Source organism: Cyanistes caeruleus, chromosome 1 (assembly GCF_971803275.1).
Source record: "Cyanistes caeruleus chromosome 1, bCyaCae1.hap1.1, whole genome shotgun sequence".
NCBI classification, from domain to species: Eukaryota; Metazoa; Chordata; class Aves; order Passeriformes; family Paridae; genus Cyanistes; species Cyanistes caeruleus.
The window spans coordinates 75,975,164-76,002,314 of NC_141701.1; the positions used below are offsets into that span (position 1 = coordinate 75,975,164).

Genomic DNA, 27,151 nt, shown 5'->3' on the forward strand with positions numbered 1-27,151 from the left:
TTATGATGATGTACAGGGACTTCTCTGAGCATGTTTACACACAGGCAAAATGGAACTTTTTTTGCTGTTCTGTCTGAAATGTATAAATTATGCCATTCCAAGGATGCCTTTCTAGGAGCAGCTAAATTCTTTCTAAATAACTTGCATGTGGGAAAAATTAAAAAAAAATAAAAAAATAAAGTCAGTCTCAGATACTGTGTGTGTGTATACTGAAGTTATAGTTTCTTTCATTCTTCTTGTCTTCCTTAAATTAAGTTCACCTTTTCTGGGAGGGTGAGGATATGAAATTAGTAGTGTGATTTAGCAAACCTTTAGGGACTGAGGTTACTGCCAGATACTTCTAGTCACAGATGGAGTGACTAGAAGTATCTGGCAGTGGGAGGAGGGTGGAGGATTTCTCAGATCAAGCCTTGTAGTCTACAAAGGCTGTGTACAGCATGCTGCACTGCCATGATCTGGCTGGCTAATAAGAACAAGCCATCAGGGCTACATAAACAGCAAAAGCTTCACTTGCACATTCCCTGTGGCATGGAATTGCTCAGCAGTCCTTCCCTCTATGTTGTGTAAAGACACTTGGTGTGGACAAGGGTACCTGTCCCGGAACAACACACAGCACAGGCACCTTTCCAAGCACAAGCACACACAGACATATATGTAGCTTGTGCTGTAGGCTTGTCTCCTGAGAAGACAGGAAATTAGGGTTTTGTTGCAAGTCTGACTCAGTAGGAAATAGAAACAGAGTACATTAGACATATTTTCTTTATTGCTGGACTTTTTTTTCCCAGTAAGTAGACATGGTTCCTTAAAGGCTGAGGTTTTTAAAAACAGTAAGGTTTTTCAGGTTTCTTTTTTTTCTTTTTTTCTTTTTTTTTTTTTTTTTGCTGTGGACAAAAAGATACCTTTGAACAAAGTTTTGCCTTATATTACAGTATTTCTGTACAAAAATAAAAGTCCAAAATCAAATTATTATTAGCTGATATTCCCCAATTTATTTACAGGGTACTGTCAAGAACCTTCATCAGGCAACCAGGTAAAATAAAGAACTCTGTATTAAAGCAGTTGCATTGTATAACGTTGCCTTCTCTAGTCAACCCTGAAGGGCTCTGGCCTTTGGCAGTTGGTCTGGGTTGAAGAGTCCAGCCAGAAGTATAAAACAGTGATATCTTTCAAAGAAAAAATTAATATTAAAAACTTCAGCTGACATTATGGAGAATTGAACTGATAACTATTTCCATATTAAGGTAATCTATAAATATTCTCAGCTACATCTCTCTTTATCATACAGCAGATACAGAATGCAGACTTCTGCTACTTATATGGTAATACATATTTGCAAAAGTAAAATCAATGTATGAAAATTTTGGAATTTACTTGTTAATAAAACTGCTTATAAAGTAACCATACAATTGTAACAACTATAACTCTGAACTATTAAAATGTACAGAAAGACTGTTTACACCATTGCACATACTTATTCCCTTTGCTTCAAAAGACTTGTGAAATACAGAATAAAATTTGTCAAATTTTACTGACATCTCAAATATGCATGCACAATGTGCACATCCATGGAAGCAAGGGGAAACAAAGTGTTGGCATCCATCAGGAAAGCTGCCAGCAGCACTCCAAAAAAATATACCTTGCTCTTCTTCCCTCCCCCTTCCCACCTGTGTACAGGCCAGTAGATTAGTGCAGAATGGATGAATATAACTTTGTTTTCAGTGTTCTGAAAGGACAAAGGAAATCCTCTTGACTTTTATCAGCAATTTTAGGTCAATACAAGTTAGGCTTAATATTGTAAGGCACTTATTACTGCTTGTATTGCAGTGGATCGAGTCTTAAGGCATTTGTTACATGAACTGAAGGTAATAATGCTTTCAAAAGTTTTGAATGAGCCAGCAGTTCTAGTATATGACTATTTCAGCTGATCTTCCCCTGCCTCCCTGCGGTCTTTCTGAAACATTGTTTGAAGATATTTTCTGTTGAAACTCTGGTTCTTGGTTAGCTTGTGAACAAAGGTGATCAATCAATGTCCCCAGGTTGTTCTGAGGCCAAGGAGTGATATATTCTATTTAGGGCACAGCAGAAGTGGTTCTGTTTTCACCTGGAGCTGCCCTGACTTCCATGACTGCTCACGGATCGAGAGGTGCTGTAGCGTTTTTTCACGATCATGCTGATGTACGCTTTCATCAGCTTTGCAATGTCGACCACCTGCCAAGAGCATGAACAGCACAGTTCTTAGTAAGGTAACAGTATTGAATGAATTTCTTTGGACACAAACAATAGAAAACTGTCAAGCTTTCAACAAAACCCTTTTGCAGCTAAACAAATAAAATTACTCAGCACTTCTATCCATGTCATTCTGTCTTTCCTTTAGCTTTACAGGGACCTTGAAAAAATCTCTAACATTTACAGCCATTAGTTGAATTGCTACGTGGCCGGGATATCAGAACAGGAAGACCACAATAACAAAACTACCTTGCACTTACCTCGCTAGTTTCAAAAAGCAGTTCTCTTTCATCCACCACGATCTTGTAGGTGTTGGCAAGCGGAGCACCAAATGACAAGATATGTTCATACTGGAACACCTCCAGAGGCCTGCCTTCCCCACGCTTGTAGACAGAAACTGCATCAGCACTGACTCCGAGCCACAACTCCTGTGGGAATCCCCCTTCTTTACACTAGAGAAAAAAATGTAAATTAACAGCAAGGGGAACAGTGGGAGCCACACTACTTACTGTTGATGTTTTTGTCTGTAACCATTTGTTAAAAAGTGCCTATTGCTTATCCCTCTTTAAATGTAGCTTTTTATACTTCTTATACTTGTTTTCAACCTTTCAGAATAGCATTCTGTCCCTCTACGGTTAACTGGTGGATTTAAATAGCCACAGTGCTTGCCAGTGGGAGCAGGCTTTTAATAGCTCAAAGTTTATTACATCAGCTTTCTGAGCACTGTGATACTGTATTTATGGTTTCACTGCTCTGGAAGGAAATCATCACCTATACAGTGTAAGCTGTAGTTTGAATGTTCATATGGTCTTACCTCAACATCAAAGAGTGTTGAACCATAGCCAGGCCATTCCTTAATCAAAGCCATGTACTTTGCCATGGCCTGCTCCTGATTCATCCTCTGAAGTTTTTTCCATTTGTCAATAATACTAGTCCTGGAAGCTGAGATTTCCTCTTTGACCCACATGTCTAACATCTGATCCTCCTCAACCTTCTGTTTGCTGACAGAGCCACTGCGGAAACTCCTCCGCAGTGTTCCTTCAAGAAAGCTGGCTCGTTTCTTCTCGGCCTTCTCTGATGCAGTAAATGTTTTGGTCGACTGTGTAATCCTAGACTTCAGCTTTTGCAAAGGATAGACTTCCTCCAGTTCTGGTATGGTAGTGTGCACAGTGTAATCTCCCTGAAGGTACTGAAGACGCAAAGCTGCAAGGACCTGGAGGGTTTCCTCAGGAGCAGGATAATGTCCTTTAATCACTGCTTCATGAGCCTATCAAGGGGAAAAAAGGTACTTCTTTATAAAGCAGCATTTGAAAGAAGTATGAGAAACAAGGGGAGTAGATTTACTCCCAGGCAAACTTAAGTGGGATAAGAGTCAGTTTACCAGAAGAATGGCAAAGCAACTGAGGAACCTGCTAAATGGGAATTACTTTTACTAGGACAGCTTTTATTGAACTCCCATATCTAAGAGTAACTGAACTATGAAAAAAGAAAATAAGATTTAAAGGGGAAAAAAACCAGGATTTGAACATCTGATTGAGGAGAAGCCATCTTTGTTCAAGGGCATTAGGAAGAAATGGGTCTCCAGTTTTGTTTTACTGCTATCAATAATCTGGCTGTGAAAACTGATGTTTCCAGCTAAGCAAGCCAAACTCTACAACAGCTTTGTAATTTTGCTAAGGGGAAACAGTACATCCTCACTGGGTCCCAAATCAAGTTAGTGCATCTACATATTACAGTGCTCTGTAGCATCAGCTGATTCTGAACCAGCATTCTGAACCAAGAAGACTCTTCAAAATCCCAGCTCTATACCTTTCAGACCTGTGAAAATGTGCAGCAGCTAGGTTTTTTCATATGACACTAGTAGAGGAAACAAACATGCACTGAGTCTGGAGATCCAGGAATTGCAAGTTTAGTAAACACACAGAGATAATTCACAGGTCAGCAACAACTAGTTAGTTTAAGTGTACAAAATGTGCCTTTAAACATGGAAATGTTTTACCTGAGATTGTACACATGCAGAAGAAAGAGTTGTCTTTTAGAAATGGAAGGACAGTATTTTAATGAGGAAGAACTAAAATATTTTCTTCAGCACCTTATGATTATAACAGGATTCAGACTTTAAAATAATGGAGACTGCAGAGTTAAAACTGATGACAGAAGGGAATTTTCATAATTGTCTGAAAAAAGTTGATGACTGACATCAAAAGCTGATAATTAGAGAAAAGAACAGAATTGATGTTACATTACATTAGAATGTAATGTTACCTCACAAGCTACTGCTGTAGTATTGCTGGTAGGGATTGAATGCCATCCTTCATAACAAATACTACTGGTTTTGGAAAGACATAAAGTATTTGGCTAAACACTAGTCAGCACAGAATGCTACACAAAAAAAAATCTCCCTCAGCAAATGCGCTTGTTTTAGCTGTTCACACAGAAAACTGCCTGAATCTGCCTCTTAAACCAATAATGTAATGTAGCAGATTGGATGCAGAGTTCTCATAGACTTTCTTCTTGATGTCTGAACTTCATCCCAAACAGAAGCACTGGGTGACTGTTCTAGAAGTAACAACAGACAGACAGAATGGCCGTGTTTCTAAGCCCAGCCAAGGCAACCTATTGCCCAGAGCCTTCAGCCAACAATAAACAGTTCTGGACTGAACTACAGCAGTAGACTCTGGAAGGAGACTTTTGGTAGACTTGTGATGTAATATGGTCCCTTAAAACATAAACTGAACAAGGAAGAAATATTCTGTTACAGGGAAGATGTAGATGGGGAAAACCCGTATATGTATGAAAATTGCGGTACGTCAGTTCTTGATCACATCATCTTGCTCACCAACAGAATGTCAGTGTCTTGGTGTTGCAAAGAGAAATCTTAACCCTACACAGAGATCTCTATCTGTGTCTAGTGCTCACTGAAAGAAGCTGACTACTGGAAGGATTTTTAATCATTTGCAATATAGTAGAAGTATAGGAGAAGATCAATCAACAGTAATAAATGCCATCTGTGAGTTTCTGAGTAACTGCAGGGACTGATACAACAGAAATCCAGCTGCTGATGCATTTAATTTTCATTAGAAATCAATTTAACTTATTTTATGTTTTGCAGCGTAGCCTCATTCTGAGATCAGCATGTTCACTAAGTGGGTTTTTGTTCATCATAGCTATCTTACTGTTACTGCTGAGACTGGACTATTATGCTACGGTACCTATGAAACAATCAGTTTTTTAAAAGATAAAAGGCTATTGCTCAATTATTTCTCTACAGCTGCCAGCAGGAGTCTCTTATTAATTAATTTGTTGCCAGTTACACTTTTTATCACTTTATTTCTTGTAATTTCTTCAGAAAATGATTTAAGAAGAGGAAAATTAAAAGCAAGTATTACTCTTTTTATGCAGCTTAGATCCAGTTATCTATTTTTCTACCACTATACAGAAAGCAACTGACAAGTAATGCAGTAGTAAGAAACATAACACTAGAGAAATCATATGTGCTTCACTTATGTCAGGTTAGGCCTATTTTGACCAATGAAACAGTTCCTTTGCTTTTGATGTTTGAGTAGTAGTGCATTTAGTTGAACAGAAGCAAAATCAAAACTCTCTCTGTGCTGCCTAGATCTCTTGCTTTTTTTTCCTCCTCTTAAAAAAGTGCCTCAAAACAGGAACTTTGTTCTTTACCTGCTCAAACATAAAGGCAAATTCCACGCTGTCTTTTGGGACGTTTTCGGTGTCCAGGAAGCAGTAGAGCTTGAAGTAGAACTTCCAGTGCATCTCCCCAGCTTCAGCAGTGGCAGCAAGCCTGCATCATTGTGTTAAGAGGGAGAGAGATCAGATCTGTGAAATTAAACTCTCTTCTAAATTACCACCTGTGGAATCTAAGCAAGGCATCAGCTGAACTTTGCTTTATGTGTGTCTGTTGTTAGAGCCTGCAACAAAATCAAGGACAAATGTTGACTCAGTTCTCAAGTCAACAGTTTCTCACCCATATTCTCTTAATAAATGTTGATTTTTAGGTAAGTCTAAAGGTGTTAATAAAAGCAACATTATTTAGTCCTGTTATAGAACTGCACAACACTTAAAACATTCTTTTTTTCTCTGTTTTTATGTGAATAAAGGGGGCTGATTGCTATGCATAAAAAGTAAGGATGACAAATGTATTTAGGCTTGTATTACGTTTTCCTACTACAGTGCTATGGGTGGTTTCAATTTAATGCTAAGAGAAATGTTGTGAGCTATACTGTGGTGACTTCCATGTGAAATTAGATAACAGTCAGAATGGCAGTGACTGCCTTGAGGTCAGTTGTCACAGCCACGTTGACAGTAATGGTGGAAAAATTTGTAGTAGTGGAAAAGAAAATGTGGAAATAGTGATGAGAAATATTACTTAACTGGTGTCAGGACAAAGGAAAACCAACACAAGTGGAGAGGTGGTTGTTAAGTCTTTTAAGAAACTAAAAAAGAAATCCTTGTGTTCTAGAAATGGCCCATGTGTAATTCAGCTGCATCATTACAAAAAAAGCAAGTCAAAGAGAAGATTCAGCATTACTGACATTGGAAATTTATTTAATTGCTATTTATTATAGTGAAGAGAGGAGAGGTACACTCACTTTTCAAACTTTGCCAAGACATCAGCTACAATGGTTCTGCTTTCAATTGCTTTATCAGTAGTTCCATTGTACTCAAACAAAGCAAACATATTTCTGCTATCCTCCATGGCCAAGCCACGAATTAACTTTTCAACCACCTAATGAAAAACAGCACATGAAAAAAACACAGCATAGAAAAACAGTACCACAGAGTAAGACACTTAGAAAAAAAATAGAGCTAGGTTTTACATTAGGCTAAAAATGTTATTAACTTATCCTCCTCAGCATTATTAATTATCAAATTCCACTGTAATTTTTACTCTTTCAGAATAGATATGTGCTATCTCTTGGCCAGATATAGCCCCCTGTATTTCACCAACTCAGCAAGAGTCTTCCAGTTTTGTGAAGAAGCTTGGCTTTCATACACACCAATGTCTACTAAAGTTTCTCCAGTAATGCTCTCTGCCTAATTGCTTAGTCTTCCTGTAAGAAGGAACTACAGTTGGGTAATCCTCTGCAGCACAAAGTCAGTTTTTATGGCAGGGATTTCTCCAGAACATACTGTGGGGAGGGACAGCACTGTCAGCCTTTCCTTCCTGGAGAGACTGGCAGAGACCCCAGTGCTTCCAAAGTGTAACACTGCCTGGGACTGGCATGTAAAGGGACACACTGATTTTGTTCCAAAGACATTCTGTCACCACTTCTCACCTCTCCAGCTGTAGTGTGTGAGTTGATTGTAATCTTACAGGAGCCCCCACCATGGCAATAAACTGTGGATGTCATCTCCTGCCTGCCAATCAATGCTTCTATTTCATCTCGTGATGGCACAAACTCTCTGCATTTGGTTTTCCTCAGAGATTCGTAAGTAAAAAGTGCGTATTTCTCCATTTCAGTTCCTGGAAACTGGTCACGAACCCTGTGAGACAAAGCTTATTACTTTAAGCTGCCAGGCTGTGAAGTTTGCTTATTTTTTCCCACTGAGAGTATTTCTGTATCCAGAAATCCACTATTTAATTCACATACTCAAAGTACAGACAAAGCTTTTAAATGATTGAGTTTGCTGGTGGACTAACTTTCCTAATAACAAACTCTGCATTCCTTCATTGCATCACAACAAGAGGAACTCCACATTCTGGTTAATGTGGAACTGTCAACAATGATTTATTATTATTTAATGTTCACTAATACTTTAAAATCAGATTTGCAATCATAGGTTTGTACCACAAATACATCTTTAATTATGACACTGTTCTTTTACATGCATGATGCATATCTCATAAAATAAGGTAAACAGATGAAGAATTTTTAACAGGTTGGTTTGGACAGTTGAGAATGGCACATGGGGATATGGGCTGAAAGTCATTTAAATTTACACAGTTACCAGAAGCGCCCCTTTTGCCAACATTACCAAACTGTTGATTCAACTCTGTGGCATTTTGCATGATTCTTCAAGAGTGTGTAATTCCATCCAGACCAGCTCACACACACTTTTCCTATAACATTTTCTTTTTAGATTCACTGTTTGGCATGTCACATTGGCTAAGTGAATACATCTTTAAGTCTCACTTCTAGATATCTAAACACTATTACAAGTTGTGGTGCTTTAGTAGATCAAAGGTTCTCACCTTTTGAGATGAAACTTGAGATATTTGAGGATGCTGCGACTGGGCAGAAATGTGCAACTCATGCAGGTAAGTATTTGCCAGCTATAGAGGTTCCCCACGCTCCCAGGGTTAGGCACTTTATTGGTTTGCTTGATGAGCTGACAGTAGAGCTCATCTCGGAGAGGTCGTAAATCATGTCCTGTTTGGAGGATACCTTGGATTATAGGGATGGGATCAGACATAGACTCCAGCTGCTGTAAAGAATTAAATATCTTGATGGCTTCATCCTGAAGAGTTGTGTAGCCTTTGTCTTTCAGCACTATGAAAGAAATATTAGGAGAAACGTGCATAGACTGAGATATGAAAGAAACAGCATTTAATGTGGAAATTGCTTAATGCTACTCTGTGACCCTTGTTATGCAGGATACTAGAATCTCTATTTTCCATTTCAAATGTATGATTCAAACTCATTTTATGAGCTAATTTTCTATTGAGATTTGTTCCAAATTTAATAAATGAAAAGGTGTATTTTGATTGATTGTTTTTTGTGATGGAGAGTTTTTCTCTCAGAGCAAGTCACACTGCGGACTGTGCATATCACACTCCACAGTAACCTCCTACCCTCCTCCCAAGGATGAACCTTGTGTAATATCTTGTTTAATATGCAGTTGTAAACTAAGATAACCAAATCCTTTTTAAGGACACTAAGTTCACAATCATCAATAGCTCTGAACCACTCATTCAAAAGAGACTTCTAAATTAGTGTTGGAATCAAGAAGATTAAAAGAGATGATTACACTAATTTCAGGACTAAACAAAGCATTACTTTTTAAAACCATGTACAATCATAAATGTTATTTCCCATAAATAAGGCTTCCTATCACATCTGATAAAACATACACCTGTCAATTGGAAGCTGTGGCTGTTGCACCTTCCCACATGGGGTAGGAAGCAACAATAATATGAGGGGGAGAATATGATTCAAGGAGACTGAGTGAATCAGGTTAAGTTGCTTACTTCAGCGCAAGACTTTCCAAACTCAGTCTTCTTAGCTGTATTGCTGACAGCAATAGCAACCTTCCCTTCTGTAACATTCTTGTAGGAACACTGCAAGCGCATGGCTCTATGCAAGGCAAACTGCTATTCTCAAAAGAGAACAGAGAAACTTGTCTATTTGTACTAACAACATGTATTTTGCCACCATTACTTCATTTTAGACTTAAAAATTCTATCCTCTGTTTTAGTCTTTCATAAGGAAAAGTGGCTCTATTATTGGAAAACTTACAGTTTAGATTGATGTCCCCATATGGCAGTGGTAGTAAAGGTGAGTGCAATGGATGATGAGTGTAACGGAGAATAGGATTCCTCTTATAAATCTGTTCAACGACATCAGCATTTAGGCAGTTTTCCTATTGGGGTAAGAAAAAAACAGGATTTGGGGTCCAGCTTTAAGAATAATGCAATGCTTTGTGCCCTTAAGTTGGTTATAAAAACTGAGCAATCAGTGTAACCAACAGTATTTGGTGCGAAATCCAGTTGTGAATGCTGTGGCTGCCATGGCATGCTGTGGGCTATGAATGCTCAGTACCTGCTAACCTCAGGCCTTGGATAGGCTCACTTTATCTGTGCAGTAAGAAAACCAAACTACAGCAGAACTGCAGGACACCAAAATGAAGTACCATAACAATTTTTGAAGTGTGTTTTCATTTTATATTAATTTTACTCCAATAATTCATAATGGGAAATATGACATCTGTATTCAAGTTTAATTTAAAAGTATTTCTCCAGCATAACTAATTGGCCTTTCAGTTAAAAACTGCACCAGCTACCAAACAAAATAGTCCAAAGTGCTGCTGTAAACCTGGTGCATCCACTCTGACATCCAAATACTGCTCTTACTGTTCTTCTTAGGCCAAGTTTGACACGTCTGATTACTGCCTTCTATCAGTCCTGAATTCCATATATTTCTCCTGCTCTGAAGAATAGCATTCATAATCTTGGAACCGAGAACTTAATACCTCTTTTCCATGAGGGAAGAGGTGTTTTCTCTAAGGGAAAAGATCAGTAGCAGTTCTCCCCTCTTGCCTATTTCTTGGGTCTCTTGTGAGAATCATACTCCTCTCTCATAAATGCACATCAGCAAAAATCTCCAGAAGGACATTCTCTGGCTGTGCATGCACTGTCCCCAATGAAATCATAAAACAGTAAGCAAAAATTGAACGTTTTTCTCATCACACAGAGATATGAGATGCTTAGCCCATGCTACCATAAAAAAAAAAAAGACCATAATGACAAAAAAAAAAAGAGTCAGAAGAACTGTTTAGTCCAAATCCTGGTGTGTTGCTCACTGTGGACTGAGCCAAACATGTCAGGTAACTCATGAACCTGCACAATGTGCTCTATTGCCAGGTGTAGCCATGTCTGTCAAGTTACACAAACCAGTAAAACTTGTTACTGTTTTAATGGAAAAAAGTTATCCCTCCTGCCCTCCAAGCTGCACTTCAAAGTTTGCTCTTCTGCTGTTTAGACAGAAATTCCTTTATCAGGTCAGAGAATACATTCAGGTTTCAGAATTTTAGTCCATGTCACTGTATAATTAAAACATAATTTTCTGCTTTATTACCCAATATAGCAAAGCCAAAATAAATATTTAAGGAACCATTCTTACTCACCCCACGCCATCCTACTTGTGCCTACCTTAATATCCTGAATAAGCTGCTGAGTTGGAGTATCAATGGGTGCCTTTGTGTCAATCACATTCTGGATGGCACTTGACCAGCGGGTTGCCTCATTAAGCAATTTCGTATAGAGACGGTAACAGTGCTTGCGTCCATACACGGTCACATTCCAGTAACCTGGCACAACAGCAAAACTGGTCATCAGACAAGCAGACACCCACTGCTGCATCCCAGACCATGCTGGCAGCCTTTCAGGAGCTAAAGTTGTGCGAGTTACTAAATATCATAATAAAGATACTGTGGTATTAAAGGGGATTTTCTCCTGTAAAGAAACCTAGGAGTACCCTCAGACTACAAAAATGCATCATACAGCCCCCTGCTTTACCCAGTAATCTTAGTAAAAATCACTGTAAGACAACACTGTTAAATACTGTGGAATACTCTTAGGTCCTTGTAGCTTGTGGGCCCTACTTCTCCAGTCCTGTCTGTAACAGGAAAATCTGAGACAGATTTGCTTTGTACACGAGAGCCTTTCATAGTCTGTGGCACATGCACAAACAGACATAAAGCACAAACTACCTCCTCTGTCTTTAATTTTCCACCAGTGAAGTGGAAACTATGAAAGGAAGAGCATTTCAGTTCAAATTCTCTCTCTGCATCATTGTATAGGCTTTTTCTGAAACACATTCAGTAAAAGGAAATGTGTTTCATCTTTCTCTAGTGAAAGCCTCTTTGAAGTGTCAGTGACCCTAATGAGATGACAGGACTGTCAACAGTTGCTTCTCATTTGCAAACAGACGCTTCTGAGTTGAAAACCAGTTCTGAAAGTGAACAGTGGAGCTGACTCAGGTGCAGTATTTGTAGTTTACCACAAACTGGACTCCTGCTCTGCATCTCTCCCTATACCTGCTCCAATACTGGCCCTCATAGTTCCTCAGCACATAAAATAATGTATGAGGAGAGTGCTACCCATGTCTTTCCCCAGGTCTTTGACGTGTAAGCACAAGCATTCACACTAACTTGGCAGCAGTGTCAGTCTGTGAAAATTTGAATGTTGGTGAGAACAAATTTTACTCCTCTATATATTACCTTTGTTTTTCATCCAGTAATTCCCTGTAGAACACTTCAGTTAAATGGGAACTGATTTGTTCATGGAACTGCACCCATAATAATCCATTTAAAATATTCTTATGCATTGTTTTAAGTATAATAGTATGTCATTACTAGCTAGAAAGACAGAAGGCATACTTGAACAAGAGCAAAGAATTACCCGTCTCTTTGAAGATTTTTTCATCAGGTGGGACCACTGAGCAGAGGCTGTTCAGGACCAGTGTACCCAATTTCAAAGCATTTTTCTCTGAACTCTTGTAGTAGTCCAAAGAATTGTGCGTCAAAACAAACCAACGCTTCTTTAGTTTTAATGAGGACATCTTTGGGTTGTTCTTGACTTCCTTGTGTAGCCACCCTGTTAAGGACACAATTTGAATCACACCTCTTTTTCTTGAGCAGAGTTAGACAAAAGTAGGTTGCTACAAGTTAGTTGTATATTTTCAACAACAACAACAAAAACATTGTGTGAATTGATAAGTTCACGTATGAAACAACATCAAGTAAAATTCTCAAACAATGAAATTATAAAGATAATATGAATACCTTTCAATTTTGATGTTTCACTAGAAGAATTAACTCATCAACTTATGAAAACACTTTTGTCATCGTTACAATGTTTTCTTACATAGCACAGCAAGAATATAATTTCAGAATATAATTAATTGAAATGTATTAATTTGTGAGTAAAGTCCACCTCACAAAGATGAGGCTGCAACACTAATCACGTTGGCATATTATCCACATTGTACTGTGGGAACAATCTCTTCAAAGCATAACAGATGTTATTTACTTTTTACTGCCCCACTCAGTTCTTACCCCTCACAATGAATTCTTGTCCCTCCACTCTAGTGTCCCCCTTTGACCTCTGGAGCAGGGTTATCCAGTGATGCATCTCTTCAGGAGTGTCAGCATTACAGTGAAGAACACGATTAGCAGTGATGATCACAAATGAATTTGGTCTATGAAAATAAACAACAATTGAAACAGCCTTTATAACCAGCATACATACTGTTTACCTCAGCCCCCCATAACCATAAAAATTGTTTATTGTTTACATTTTCTATGACAAATACCGTCCACCTTTAATGCATTATTAGTTATCAACTAAAGAAAAAAATACTAAGCATTTGAAAAGACTCAGTGATGTGACATTCACACCAAAATGCAAGGGGGATGGTGGGGAAGTTTACATTAGAGTGCCATATCTCACAATAAATCTGTGGTGAGAAAAACTTCCGAACTTTAATCAGCTTTGCATGTGAATCAGAACTGTTTCAGGGTCAGATCTATTTAGAGTGTCTGCTTCAGTTGGTAGCTACATTAGCTAAAACAAGCAACAGTATACAAAGGTCTATAGTAGAGCAGCGTGTGAACATGGATTCTTTTATTTTTAATGCAGTGCAACCCAATTCACAGAGAATACAATCTATTTTTAATGAGAGCCTGGCTTTTACCCAATCCTACACCAGGATTCACTGAAGCATGAAGAACAAGCCAAGAGAAGTGTGCTGATGCTCTCTGGATCAGACAGGCAGGTTCCTCAGCCTACAATGCTTGCTTTAACCCTTTACCATTCCTTTTTTCATCTGGAGCAAACTCCCAAAACATAACATAAATTTCCCCAAAAAGACAAAAAAAATCTATGTGAAAAATGGTTACAAGAGAAATGCTTAAATTATTGCATTAATTTAATGCAGGAGAAACAATAATTTAAAACTGTGAAACCTCTGGACATTTGTGTTGTATTGTTTATCAAGCCTGGGCTTGTAAACTCACTGTTACTTCTGGTATCAGTGTTTTGGCAGGCCAAGGACAAAGCACTAATTTAGCACCAGTTGTTTTACACATGTACACAAAGAGGAGAAACTGGAGTGAGCCCCTACAGCAGTTCAAATAACACCTCACATCCAGTAACTTTATAAACCAGTCATAGTCTGAATCCAGATTACGTTTTATTTCCCTAAACACCATTAGTTCTTCAAGAACTAAGAATAACCTGACATTTTTGTTGTTTTTATGCTGCACTGTATTCTTTGTTATAAGACATTTTTATTCTGGAGAAATAATTTTCATTCCTGAAGAATACAACATTCATGAAGGAGAATCTGAACAGAAAAACAAATTAAATTTTCTGCCTAGTACATTACTAAGGAACTGAAAAATAAGCTGTTTGTTTAGGTTTTTTTTTCAGGAGCATTAGTTGTATGAATGAAAGAAATGTCTAATCTTCCAGTTTTGGATCACTTTAGGAGCTGAAGAGTTCAGGCATGAAGCAGTGTCATGAAAATTATTGAAGCCCCCTCAAAATACACCATCATTCCTATTCCATGTTTTAACATGTGCTGTTTAGTGCTATGAAAAGGGAGGCAATAATGAAATCATTTTAATACATGGTTGGCCAGTAGAATATAGAGACTAAAGCATAAAGTGTCTGATTTTGGCTAGAGATGGGAGAAAAAGAAAGTCCCCAGGCATGGTTCTGACTTACCTGTCCGGATTGTCAGCAGCACAGACAGAATCAATTAGTCCTACATCGAGTGTTCCCTATAAACAAACAGCCAACCAGAAAATGAGGCAGACATTCACTATTACATTACTCACAGTACTCTTCTGAGCAGCAGGAGAAAGAAGCAGCAGCTTTGATCAAACAAAATGAACTGCAGGTTTGGGCATCAGTTTTTCTTAACCATTAAAACTGCTCAGGGGAAAACCAAGAGACTTGGATGAACAGATCCAGTAAAAGATTATGTGTAGTTAGGATGGAGGGAGCTCAAAAACTGCTCTTTTCTATGCTTCCAAACATGCTTGAGTTTTTCACTGAAAACTGCCATCCCAATATAAAGGCATCCTCTCAAAACAAACTTCTAAAGCCATTAAGCAGAAGTTTTTGTTTTCCTTTGCTTGATACTAGGTTCCAAATGTATTCTACTAATTACCAGTGGATGTTGTACAGACTGGTAAATGCAGGATCAGGGAAATCACAAATTTTTAAATTTTGGGTTTTTAATTTACTCATTAACAGTATCTTTGCAAAATTTCAAAATCAAGCATACACTGTGATGTGACAGGGAAGTGGATCAGAAAAAAACACCCCCAAAACCAACAGTCATTTTTCATCAAGGTGAATGATGGGAGAGGAATCACAAGTTACACTCCTTGTACAGCCACGGGACCAAGGACATGGAAACTCTAGCCAGTGTCACAGCTACCACCAGAGTAGGTTGTGACTCTCAGAAGTTGTGGCCACCACAATGCCCCTGTTTCTAAAAAAATTTGGTTTGAAAAGTTCTTGAGATTTACTTACCACAGCATTCTGTGGATTTGCCTGCTCGTCATGCATCTCCCGGATCTCTTGCTCTGTGGATGCATGGACTTGACTCAGTACACTGAACCACTGGCTGGGGAGAGAAAGGAAGCAGTGTAAGTAAAATTTTGGCTCTGCATAAGCCTTTTGTCACCTTTGTTCTGCAGAGATCTAGCAGGTTCTGCAGGTTTCTGAAATTGCTTAAGATTCCCTTTGTCAACAGGCATAAAAGCAGCAAGGCTTTATGTCAGTTCAAGTAACACTGGGTGCAAGCAAGCCCCTCCAGATCTCCCGTCCGACCTTGTGTCATGCCCTTCCTCATGACAAAAAGTACCTTGTACACTAAGTGGCATCTCTGCCTTAAGCCCACTGAAACATCTGAGTGTTTGGAGAGTCTTTGTAACAGATTCCACATGCTTCATCTGGAATAAAATAAATTGCCAGCTACACACAAAGCCTTTAATGGGAACCCCAAACTTCAGATTATAAATTGTGCTGCACTGATAGTAATTTCTTACAGTGATACTTCTGCAGAGACCACCCAAGTCCACTGAGTCCTCTGTAGAAGCACAACTGTGTAGAAGCACAAAAACCCCCAAGAAAATACCTCTACAATTTTTGTTCCCTATGGAGCACTGAAAAATCCAGCTGCTGGAAGTATGAGCAAATTTGTGCCACTCCACTGGCACTGTATAGATCCACAACAGGAAAAGTGGCAGGGAGGTTTCCAGTGGTTCAGCCCCTAGTTCTGAGCAGCAATTGCAGATGGATTTTATTCCAACCACACCTTCTGCTTCTGGGAAACCTCTATCCTCCTGGCACTTGTATATGATAAAGCTCAACTGCTCTAAGGAATCCCACTGAAATCTAAGGGCAGAGCTTGGCCTGTTCAACAGGTTCCTGAATGCCATTCTTTGAGATATGAATTTGCCATTCTAATGAAAACCACCCGGGGCCAAGTTTTCAAAGGGCTAAAATGTCCAGCCTTTAAAACAGACTCCTCACTTTCCTGCAGAGACTCCCCTGCCACCACGGGGTTGAGGAAACACTCAACCTACTGCAAAACTATTGGACTTAAATATGAAGTTATCTTTTCTGTAATCACTTTTAGTCACAGATTTTTTGCCTAGGACACTGAAGAGCTGCCTCCTTAACTCCAGCATTCAGAAGCCAACTGTTCCCTCAAAATGTATAATTCTGGAAACTGAATAAAACTGCTAAAATAGCTTGAGAAAAACTGTGTAGGCTGTCAAACAGTACCATCACTGCCATATCCTAAATTCTTTTTATTGGCTCATGCTTTTATTAGAAACAGTGCAAGCAATGAAGAAAAACAAAGATTGAGAGTGCCAGACCATAAAGCAGATGAGAACATATTTAGTTCTGATTTGTTTTTTAAGACTCAGAGACACCCACAGAGAAGTTCTATTTAACACTTTGCTGGATGTAAGGCAATGCCACAAAAAACAGCAGAGAAGCTGTCATCTAGAGAGGAGGAACCACCAGCAGAAGAAAAGCAAAAAACAGCAGAGAAGCTGTCATCTAGAGAGGAGGAACCACCAGCAGAAGAAAAGCTGAAACTGAAGTAAAGAAAGTGAAGAAAACTAAGCCTCACCTACCAAAATATTCCTACAAATTAAATTCAGCTTCTCTTTCTGGGCTCAGGAATTGCAAATGTATTTAAAGTGAAACTTCTATTTCAATACAAAAGACTTCATAGCACTGTATACACATCTAGTGATAATTTATGGGTGGATTTTAAAGAACAATTCAGAGTTTTCCTGATTTCATTTAATCTTTGTGTAAACAGTGAAAATGAAATGAATCATGGCACTTTGCAAAAGACAAAGACAGACTTTATTTTTGCTTTCTTCCCTCTCAGGACCTCCTTTGTTTTTCAGCTAAGTCCCAGAGCACAGAAATGGGGAAAAAGGTTAGGGATTTGAAAGGAACAAGTCCTCAGCAGTGGCTGCCCATTGAAGCATTACTTCTTCAATAACAGTAACTCCTCTTCTGGAGACTTGTGCCATGTTTTTCTTAGTTTTGTACTTAATTTGAACAAAGAGCAACCTCAGATCCTGATCTAGTCCAGGTACAAAATATTTTTTCAATAGCAGATGTGGACCAAGCACAGCCCGATATTCACTTTTCACAGTGTTTCGTTAATGAGGCTTTGACTCATGCCCATCTGCAAATCCTTACACATCTTCCTCATTTAGTCTTCTGGGATGAGTGAGAAAAAAGAAACAGGAAATACACTGATAAAAGGTAATTCAATCTGGATGGTTGTTGTTCCTCTTGTACACAGCAAAAATGTACAGTGTCTCCTCCATCTTTAAGAACGAAATTAAGGAGATGCATGGCAACAGACGAGTCTGTGTGCTGGTAATTGCTTATTGGTCCCTAGGGCACACACACAAGTCAGGTAGAAGAGACTTTAGCTAAGACTTCATTTTAAAATATGCTTACATCCCAAAATAATCTTAACAGTAACTGCTAGAAAGCTCCTAAATTATTTCAAGAATAACTTCAACGATACCTAAAAAAATGAGGATGGATTTTGCATTGGTACATTTACATCTGTACTCACAGGGTCCTGTGATATAGGAAGGCATTCTACCTTTGCAAAGAACAGAATATGGAAGAACTTTTGAGGCTTCTGCACAAAGTAGCTCAAGTGATGTTGACAAAGGCATGCTGTATTCTGGCCTTGGGGCAGCAAGGCAATGGGTAATAAGCTCTGATTACTAAGTTAACTTTATTTAAATGCTTGATTTTTATAGGCAAGCATATTATTATCTTGCATGAACTGTAGCATGTTGTTTTTTTTTTAAAAAAAAAAAATGCTCTACAACTGATCTGACAAGTCAGACTTGCTTCTCACCCACCTGCCTCCCCCATGGTTAGATATGGATCCTTTAGCAACAAAAGTAAGACCCTTTTAAAATATGCAGAAAGGGAAGCACTCTCTTACACACTCCTCTTACATGAATACAGTTTTGCTCTAAAATACAATGCACTATAACTTCTACCTGAAAAAATTTTAGGTTCTGCTTAAACAAGCAGATCCCACCCCTAAGAACAAAGTGCTTCATTTCAGGCAGACAGACTACAGGGTCTCAAATAGTGATTTGATCAATGCATCTAAACAGAGCAGGCTAATCCACAAGCCAGCATCCGTGGCTAATGACTGCTTGTCTACAGATAAATTGTATTTCAGAAAGTTCCTAGTAATACAAGGGTAGCAGCCAAATTCCAGGCAAATTTTTATTGGCTATCTGACTCTTCCCAGTAATTGTCTGCCACAAAGTTTTCTCCTTAGCAAGTCCTTCAAAAAGTGTGTTAAATGCAACGTGTTTAACAGAGCCTGATTACTTCGTGACACTGGTCAAACAAATTAGTGACAAGCCAAAGTCAGAATGGCATAGAAGTTAAAAAGGAAATGAAAAGGAAAAGAAGATAGGCCTGATGATTTTCATACCTTGCATCCTCAGGAGATTCAGCAATTAAGTGGTAGGTTCTATCACTCATTATTAGATCAATACCATTTTCTTTGCCTGTGTTATCAACAATCTCTCTGAAAAAAAGGGAAACACCAAGATTGAGCATTACAGATTAACCACATTTTGAAAATTCTGTTCTGCTGAGAAGCTCACAAACTACTGATACTTAAAACAGCAAGTCAGTCTTCATTAGGTTCATTTGCAAAACTCACAACATGATTTATCAGATCCAGTATTTGTCATTTGCCAAATGACAGCTGTGTTTTCTGCCTACATAGTACAAATACTCAAACTACTATGAGTGTCACTATACCAAAGTGACCATTCTGTTACCATTTTACCAAGAACTAAAGAAAAAGCAAAGCATTATCAAACTCCAAGAGAGGAAAAGATAACTGAGTTAAGAAATGGATGTATTTCTGAACTGACTGCATAACCAAGTGATGTTTGGAATCCTGAAAAGAAAGCTGTTGAAGATTGAAAACTGAAAACAAACAAAACCTGGATTAGTGATTCTGTGTGGTTGTGAGTCAGCATAAAGACAATTCCAAACATGACTTCTGGAAAAAGCTGAGAGCACTCATCTGATGAAAAATTACATATTTTTAATTTTTAGTTTGGACATCTAAATACTGATAAAAAAACAACTGTGAAGACTTTAGCAATAATTAAAGAATGACATTAGATTTCACTGTAACTTAAGAAATGAACTTATTTTCCTTTTTGCTGTTTTGCTGTATTTGTCTGAAGCTTACTATTTCCTTAAGTGGCTATATTTCCTTATCAGCTATACTATTATTATAAATCTCAGTCCTATAAATAATATATACAAGCTCTGCATATCTGACTCATGAGGATGATCTATCTTCTATCAATACAAAAAGCTGTATTTTTGTACTGTTTGATTCCTTCACTCTCTGTAACAGTGTCCAATAGAATACCTCCCTGTTCTGTATTTTAAGTGAATCAGCCTGAGATTTTTTTCTATTGAACAGGTTCCCTAATAGAAAGTGGTAAAATATGTGAGTTGCACTATAGATTAGGAATGCACTTGGTAAATATTAACATTATCTAGAAAAGCTATTGTTTATTTCTTATGAAACACAGGTCTTTAAATGCATGTACCCTTTCTTTTAGCTAATTTATACACAAAGTCATTGATTGAACCTACAGTGCAATCTAGGTTCAGTAACCTTTGTCTGACAATTTTAAAGGTACGTGCTGTAAAGAAGGTCTATAGGGCACAACCAATGAAACACTGAGGTAACAACAACAAAAAAGAATGACTGATGGAATAGATTAGAAAATTATGCTAAATAAATGCTCTGGTACATGAGACAGAGTCAAATCTAGTTTTAACAAAAAAAATATGGTAGGTTCTTCAGCTTCTATTCAGAGATTCACTTGACTGCCAGCAGCCCATTGGTCTTTTAGGAGCAAGTCAGGATTCTCACTGAAACTCTTTTCTGTCCTACTTGAAATCAGGCTTAAGCCAGTACTGCCAAAGAAAAGATTAATCATAGATTTCAATTTAGTTTAAGGTCTCTGTTAAACTAACAAACAAATTGGATAGCTGCAGATTATAAGACACAGAGTGGAACTGAGTGTTACTAACCATTTCTGGTTCTCTCTGATTTGGATGAAAGCTTAGGCACACTTTATAGAGAAAAGAGACAACTAATGTTAGCACACTAATTTTTAAATTAGGTAGATAATCCTAAATTGTTTAGAAGGAAAAATACCATCCAGTAGAAAATTTCTGCATGCTTCAGGAAATGTAAAGTTCTTAGGCTTAAGGAACTTCAGTTAACAAGGCATAAGTTATTAGGTTTAGTAATCTTGTTTTTTTTTTTAATGAATATATGCATTTTAAAGACTTTTCTACACTACCACAATTATTTAAAGCATGAAAAAGAAAATCTAAATACATACAGAAGATTTAACTTTGACCCATGCGAACTTCAATATACTCGGGGACTATTAATTCCACCCTCTTCATTCTGGGTTTGCCTGCAGCTACAGACTTGGCAACATGCCCCAAATTGCCTTGGAAATCTTTACAGACAAAGTAGGGGCTCTAGTCTGGGAGAAAGCATAGATGGGTTCATTACAGCAGCATTTTTCTGAAGTATTTGGCACTGGCTTAGCTCTGGAGCACTCTCTAGACTTAAGAGAGAGCCAACTAAGGAAAGCACTTGCTTTCACTAACTTCACCACACACACCCTCCTGCTTGCATTCACACAGTTTGTAGACAGGGCACTCTGTTTTCCCAGACTGAGCTCCAAGTACTACTTAGAAGGAACCATGGCTAACATAAAACCATGTAAACCTACTTGGCAGTTCGGACATCCATGGCACCCTTCAGCTTTTCTTCACTGTCATTTTCAAAGTACATCAACCTGGACTGTCTGAGAACAAACCATCTTTTCTTCCAGTTCCTTCTGGAAAGCGTAGATGATCCACCCCCCTTTTTGTGAAGCCAACCCTGCTTAAGTGCTTCCTGTTTAGAACGAAACCACAGGAAGGTCTCATCTTTCAGGACACACCAGCGTCGTTTCCACGTGTTGATTAAGCCACCTGGCAAGAGAGACAAATGTGGGTTTATATGCAGTTAAAACAAACAACTATATCATAAAAGAGATGCTGTGAACAGTATCAAAATTGGAAGGTGCTGACGAACAACACTGCAGTTAAACTGAGTCTCTGCTGTAAGCCACAAAGGCCACCAATATTATTGTCAATCTAAATTATAAATTATCAATTATAAATTGTAGTAAATCTCTGCATTACAAAAATATAAGTAACGTACATATAATTTCATGTACATATACATAACATACCTATAATTATAAATTACTGAAAAGTCTTGCTGCACATGAGAATCTGATCTTTAAGACAGCTTTCAATGTATTTCAATGATAATCTAAAAAAAATAGTGTTAAGCTCTTTCCTCTCTCCAGGTTATTAGGTAACATTGTTTAATACAAAACCACAAAACCCGACTGTGTTTAGAGTAGGAAATAAACCGGTGTGAGCTCAGTCACACCAAAGTGTGGCCACAGAGCAGGCCATGCACCCTGCACTGGAGTTACATCACAGTCATAAAAACCTTAACCAAACCAACATGCTCTTGTCATCCCACAAAAACTGACTGCTAGCTCTGTCAGAAAGTAAAAGCCATGCTACTGTCAACTGCATTATTTTCCACACAAACGTTGTGGTGTGTACACTTATCACTGCTCCTATACCTAAATAAGGTATACTACAGTCATGAAATCATACAAGGATTCAGCTAGATTACAATTTGCTACGAAGATAAACCCAAGAATTTTAAGCAGAGAACTCCTGTGTATATTCTTCCAGAGTCCCTCACATCCCTTTGCTACATGTAACCTTGTTCATGTCTTCCAGATCCAAGGTGAAATTTGACTAAGGTCAGTAATATTGGTCTGCAATGTAGAATGTTGTCTATGTTACAAGGTTTTGAGAGCAGGAATCAGCTTTCCTCAAAATTCAGTATAATTTACTTGGTGAGTTATTTTACTCTACACTGAATATTTCATTGTTTGTGAGCCAGCAAACATGTAAGATGAAACAGAGGCAACCCAAAATATTAATCTTTTTCTGCAGAGGGAAACACGTTGCTAGATGTAAGCCACTGCACATAACTTAATTTGAGAACAGCTCAAATTAAATAAAATCACCCTTTGTAAATTAGGAAAACAGCTTAACTCTACAGGAATTGTTAAGTCTCATGTTAAAGTAAACAATAAATATTTCTGGTTACTTTATGTATTTAGCAAATTGATTCATCCAGTACCTTTCATGTACAGAAAACTATGAAAGTAGGGCAGGCTGACACAGCTATAGACTGAATCCCTCCGGTAGGAAAGTTCATCATCCGTATCAAACCTGGAATCAAAATCTTCTTCACTGTCTTCAAACTACACAAGAAAGGAAAGAAAGGTCATAGTATCTCAGGAAAAAGTTTAGATCAAGTCATTTTAGAAGACTCTACCTAAAGCATTTTGTCATGCATTGGAAGGACATGATTCCTCATTGGTTTTCATCCAGCTAACAAAGGAAGGAGTACATCGTAGTAAGTTGCAGCTTAAACTGTTTGATTACACAACAAATCTGTGTAGAAGCTTTGTAGATGCTCAGGAAGAGCAAGCTCCCTTTGCAAGAGTATGGTCAGGGTAATTACCTTGTTCTACTTGCCCCTGTCACTGAAGTGCTGTGGGGAAGAGTTTAAAAAAGTATTGAGAAAGAAACATTGCACAAGGTGTTGCAGTAGCTGTCCCTCACCCTAGAAAGTCAGAATTTCTGTTCTGTGTCTGACACACATCCAGAGTCATGCACCAGGAAGGCATCCTCAACAGAGGCACTGAAAGCGTTTTTTCCTCAGGCAAGAACTGTCAAATTATTCCAACAACCACAACAACTCTTGGACTGCTTATCACTGCCTCAAATGTAGATATTATATCATTAAAGTTTTCATTCTAAACAAGTGAGTGTTCCTGAAATACCTTTTGACTTTCCCAGTCAGACAGTCTCACAGAAACACTGGGTGGTAGAGGAAATAATGTTCTTTCAAAAGTATTTGTAGAAGGATATTCCACAGTATACTCAGTAAACAGCACTGAAAATTTTCTCTGCAGAATGTTTGTCTGCCTCAATAACTTAAACATTTTCCATTGCATGAACTTTACTCTTCAAATAACCTCAGATTATACACCTGGCATGTCAGGGACTTCTGCAAGCATTTATTCTTCAATACTCTTGCAACTTGCACACATAACTAAATTTGGCTTTCCTGAAATCAGTTCCCCAACATGCTACCTGGTACCCCAATTCCAAACACACACACAGAGAACTTCACTGTGCACTGAGCTCCTCACCGAGTAACACACAGTGCCGCATTAAAGCACTTAAAACCATATCTGTGCAGAGAGCAAACAGCATCTGAGCTGCCTCTGACTCTAATGCACTCAACTCGGTGACATCTAGATGGCAACAGACCACTATTTCCATAGGTGCCCTGAGCAAATCAAGCTGCACAATGTTTTCTAAAAACAGCTACAGTGAGTCTACAGCTGCACAGCAGGGAAAAAAAATAATCAGAAAGCATCTATCACTTACTAGATAATAAAAATATTGCTACTTACAGAAGACTGAGCTCCCTCAGAGCTGAACCGGTATGCTCCAGAGCTATTGTACGTCCCCACTGAGCACCGGTAGTCTGGTGACCACTGGCTACTGTGTGAGTTAGAGAAGGTCACACTGCTGCCAGAGGTGATAGCACCATCTTCATAATCGTCCTGGTCGTAATCATAGTCTCCGTCGGGAGAAATGACTTCCCCAGAATCGGGGGGTCTGCAGGATACATTTTCTGGCATGCAGTACGTGGATTCGCCGCTCGAAGAGTTGTGGAGACTCACTGTGTCATGGCCAGGAGGTAAGACCATGGTGTCGCTGGCAGCAGGAATTGTTGGCACCACGGTATCATTCATATAAGGATCTTCTTCTGAGGAATCATCGCTTGTTCTGATGCCACTGGTCCTTTGATCAGAATGGCCATGCTCACTTGGGTTGGGTGAATCTTTAAATGCATCATCATCGGCTTCAAAGCCCTCATCTACCTCCTCCTCAGGATATGGCTGGCTGAAGTTAAAATTGGGCTTTTCACTGCAGGCATTTCCAGTCTGTTCAGCCAGCTCAGCAGGATACCCACTGCCCACAGAGAGAGACCTCTCAATGTTTCGGACACATTCGTCAATCTCATCGAAGTTCAGAGATTCCAGGAACTCCTGGGCTGCTCGACAGGCTTCATCCTCAAGCCGCCGGAGCTCCTCATCTCGACGCTGCTGCAGCCTCTGTAATGAAGCCTCTGTCAAGGACAGCTCCTGCTGCTTCTTCACGCGCTGCAGGTCTTCGATTTCTTTTTCCAGACGCAGGATTTCTTCCACCTGCCTGCTTTCTTTCTGCTTCTCCACCTCCTGCTTCAGCTCTGCCTCCTTCTGAGCTTTCTGAATGGCAGCCAGTTCCTGCTTCTTTCTCTCTTCTTCAGCCTGTAGAAAAGTAAAATGAAACAAAATAAAATCAAGTTAGGCCCCTAAATGCAAACTTCTTTTTTAAAATTTATTTCTAAAGCTCTATACTCCACCATGCTTATTCGTTTAAAAAGAGCCCTATCTTCATATCAGCAAGAAACGAAAAGGAAAGAAAAAGAAAAAAATTAAAGCATTATTACATTTGCTCAGAGATAGCTGAGCAAAAGAAGTCCAAGTATGTGCAGAAAATTCAGTCTTTGCCGGAAATTAAATGAAGCATCAGGTGAAAGAAATTTCCATGCAAACTATATTGAGTTTCCTTTGGCTTTATCTGCCAGCTCCTGTAATTATTTTAGTTTTAATGCTACAGGTACCTTTTATTTTTTTAATTGCTGGGTTGAGATACTCAAATAAATAGGTGGCTGAAAGCATTAAGAATATAATTTACCTGCTGGGCAAGACGCTCTGCTTCTTGCCTTTGTCTTTCCCTAAAAGTGAGTGAAGAAAAAAAGTCAGTCAATTAAGCTCCACACAAGCTCATCACATTCCTTTGCTATGGCAATAGCTCAGCTTACAGAGATCATCTGCCACCTGGAAAAGACAGCCAAAAATAAGATCACAACGAATTTGTTTGTGAATATGAAACTACCATGATAGCTGTATGAGTCTTTTAGCAAAAGCAGCAAAGGTTTCCAAAGTCAATTGTTCAAGAATAGCCTGAAATAAAGGTTTTCAGACCAACACCTAATATGGCACAGGCAGGAGAGTGATGTAAGCCAAAGACTGCACCTTTCTTCCTCCTCTTTTCTTCTTTCCTCCTCTTGTTTTCGCTTCTCCTCCAGTCGTTCCTTGTAAAGACGCCGAGCAAGCTGGCCTCGCCGCTGCTTCTGAAGGACTGTGGCTGCTTTCTTCAGGCACAGGAACCTCTTCCTACCGCTGAATGCTCTGTAGTTCTTCTGTATCACAACCACGTAGTAGAGAACCTTCCTGTACCGCTTTCTGGGGAGAGAAAAAAAAGAAACAAATTTGTAATGAAACATTTGTGAGAGATCTTGCCATGGTGACCTGCAATAGTGAGCTCATGATAGTTCTAGCTTTGTGATAGCTCCCCCACTGTTTGCATTCTTCTCCCTTTGAGAAGCAAGATTCTCTCATTTCTTGACAGCACTTGCGTGTGTCTTCGTTAAGGAAATGCACATGTTCTTGCATGTTCTTATGTCCCTGCCAAGGAGATGCTTAAAAAGACAGTTCTGTGTGTGTGCACACATGCAGAGAAAGAATATATACAGTCATCCCACAGCTCTGAAAAGAGAGACCATGCATAGCAGGATAGCTGGCATTAAAAAGGGGATATTGTTTTTAAGTAACACAGTGGTCAGAATATAAGAACAGGACTAATAAGCACATGAAAAGAAATTGCCTCGTTATGCAAACAAGCTTCCTTAAACTGTCCTCAACTGACTTGTAGAAAAAGCAGAGAAATAAATAGATGGCATGAACAACTCCACCTAACACATAATGAATGCATGAAGCCAGGTAAACAAGTCAAACATTAATCAGTAACATAATGTCTTGGTTCTCCAAGAACCAAGTGGATTAGTTTTATTTTCCTTCTGTTTTCTTACCATGAAGAAGCAAAGATGAAACAGGATCTCAGCTGGGAGATTGGGGCAGCCCCACTAGTTGCTACTAGTTGCCACTCAACTAGAGTTCCCAACATGGCTCCAATGCCATGATACAATCAGATGGATACTGGCTGACCTTCGAATTTCTGTACTGTCCTATTCATTATACTAAAACAATTCAAACTTGGGTATTTTCAGCTGCTATTTTCAAAAGCCACTTACAGGATTTGAATGCCTGGCCCCTAGGGAAATTTGAGAATTGTGCCAGAAGGATTTAACTTGAAAACTCATCCATTTATTTCAAATCCTTACTGCTAATGTTCTCATGTAGTCACTTACCGGGCTGCATAACCTAAGATGTGCGCTCGGATGATCATTGCTGCCTTGGTGACTTCCACTTCTCGCTGTTTCTCCAACTTGTGCTCTAAGGACTCCCGGAGAAACACCTACGTAAGAAA

General features: G+C 38.8%; 1 protein-coding gene across 4 annotated transcripts in view; it reads right to left on the reverse strand.

Annotated features, from left to right (window-relative positions):
• Positions 1 to 745: 745 nt before the first annotated feature.
• The window catches only part of MYO10 (myosin X), a 159,826-nt gene continuing 133,420 nt past the window's right edge, over positions 746 to 27,151 (reverse strand). For all 4 annotated transcript variants that reach the window (XM_086898248.1, XM_086898241.1, XM_086898253.1 and 1 more), the window contains 20 exons: positions 27,033 to 27,139; positions 25,858 to 26,067; positions 25,517 to 25,556; positions 24,184 to 25,086; positions 22,836 to 22,959; positions 21,349 to 21,592; positions 18,993 to 19,088; positions 15,512 to 15,605; positions 14,696 to 14,751; positions 13,024 to 13,166; positions 12,368 to 12,562; positions 11,117 to 11,274; positions 9,705 to 9,828; positions 8,441 to 8,738; positions 7,524 to 7,731; positions 6,837 to 6,973; positions 5,908 to 6,028; positions 3,041 to 3,493; positions 2,487 to 2,678; positions 746 to 2,208 (listed from right to left, as the gene is read on the reverse strand). In XM_086898248.1, the coding sequence (XP_086754374.1) occupies positions 2,098 to 2,208; positions 2,487 to 2,678; positions 3,041 to 3,493; positions 5,908 to 6,028; positions 6,837 to 6,973; positions 7,524 to 7,731; positions 8,441 to 8,738; positions 9,705 to 9,828; positions 11,117 to 11,274; positions 12,368 to 12,562; positions 13,024 to 13,166; positions 14,696 to 14,751; positions 15,512 to 15,605; positions 18,993 to 19,088; positions 21,349 to 21,592; positions 22,836 to 22,959; positions 24,184 to 25,086; positions 25,517 to 25,556; positions 25,858 to 26,067; positions 27,033 to 27,139 (4,014 nt within the window). In that variant the 3' untranslated portion in view covers positions 746 to 2,097. The remainder of the gene's footprint in view (positions 2,209 to 2,486; positions 2,679 to 3,040; positions 3,494 to 5,907; positions 6,029 to 6,836; positions 6,974 to 7,523; positions 7,732 to 8,440; positions 8,739 to 9,704; positions 9,829 to 11,116; positions 11,275 to 12,367; positions 12,563 to 13,023; positions 13,167 to 14,695; positions 14,752 to 15,511; positions 15,606 to 18,992; positions 19,089 to 21,348; positions 21,593 to 22,835; positions 22,960 to 24,183; positions 25,087 to 25,516; positions 25,557 to 25,857; positions 26,068 to 27,032; positions 27,140 to 27,151) is intronic.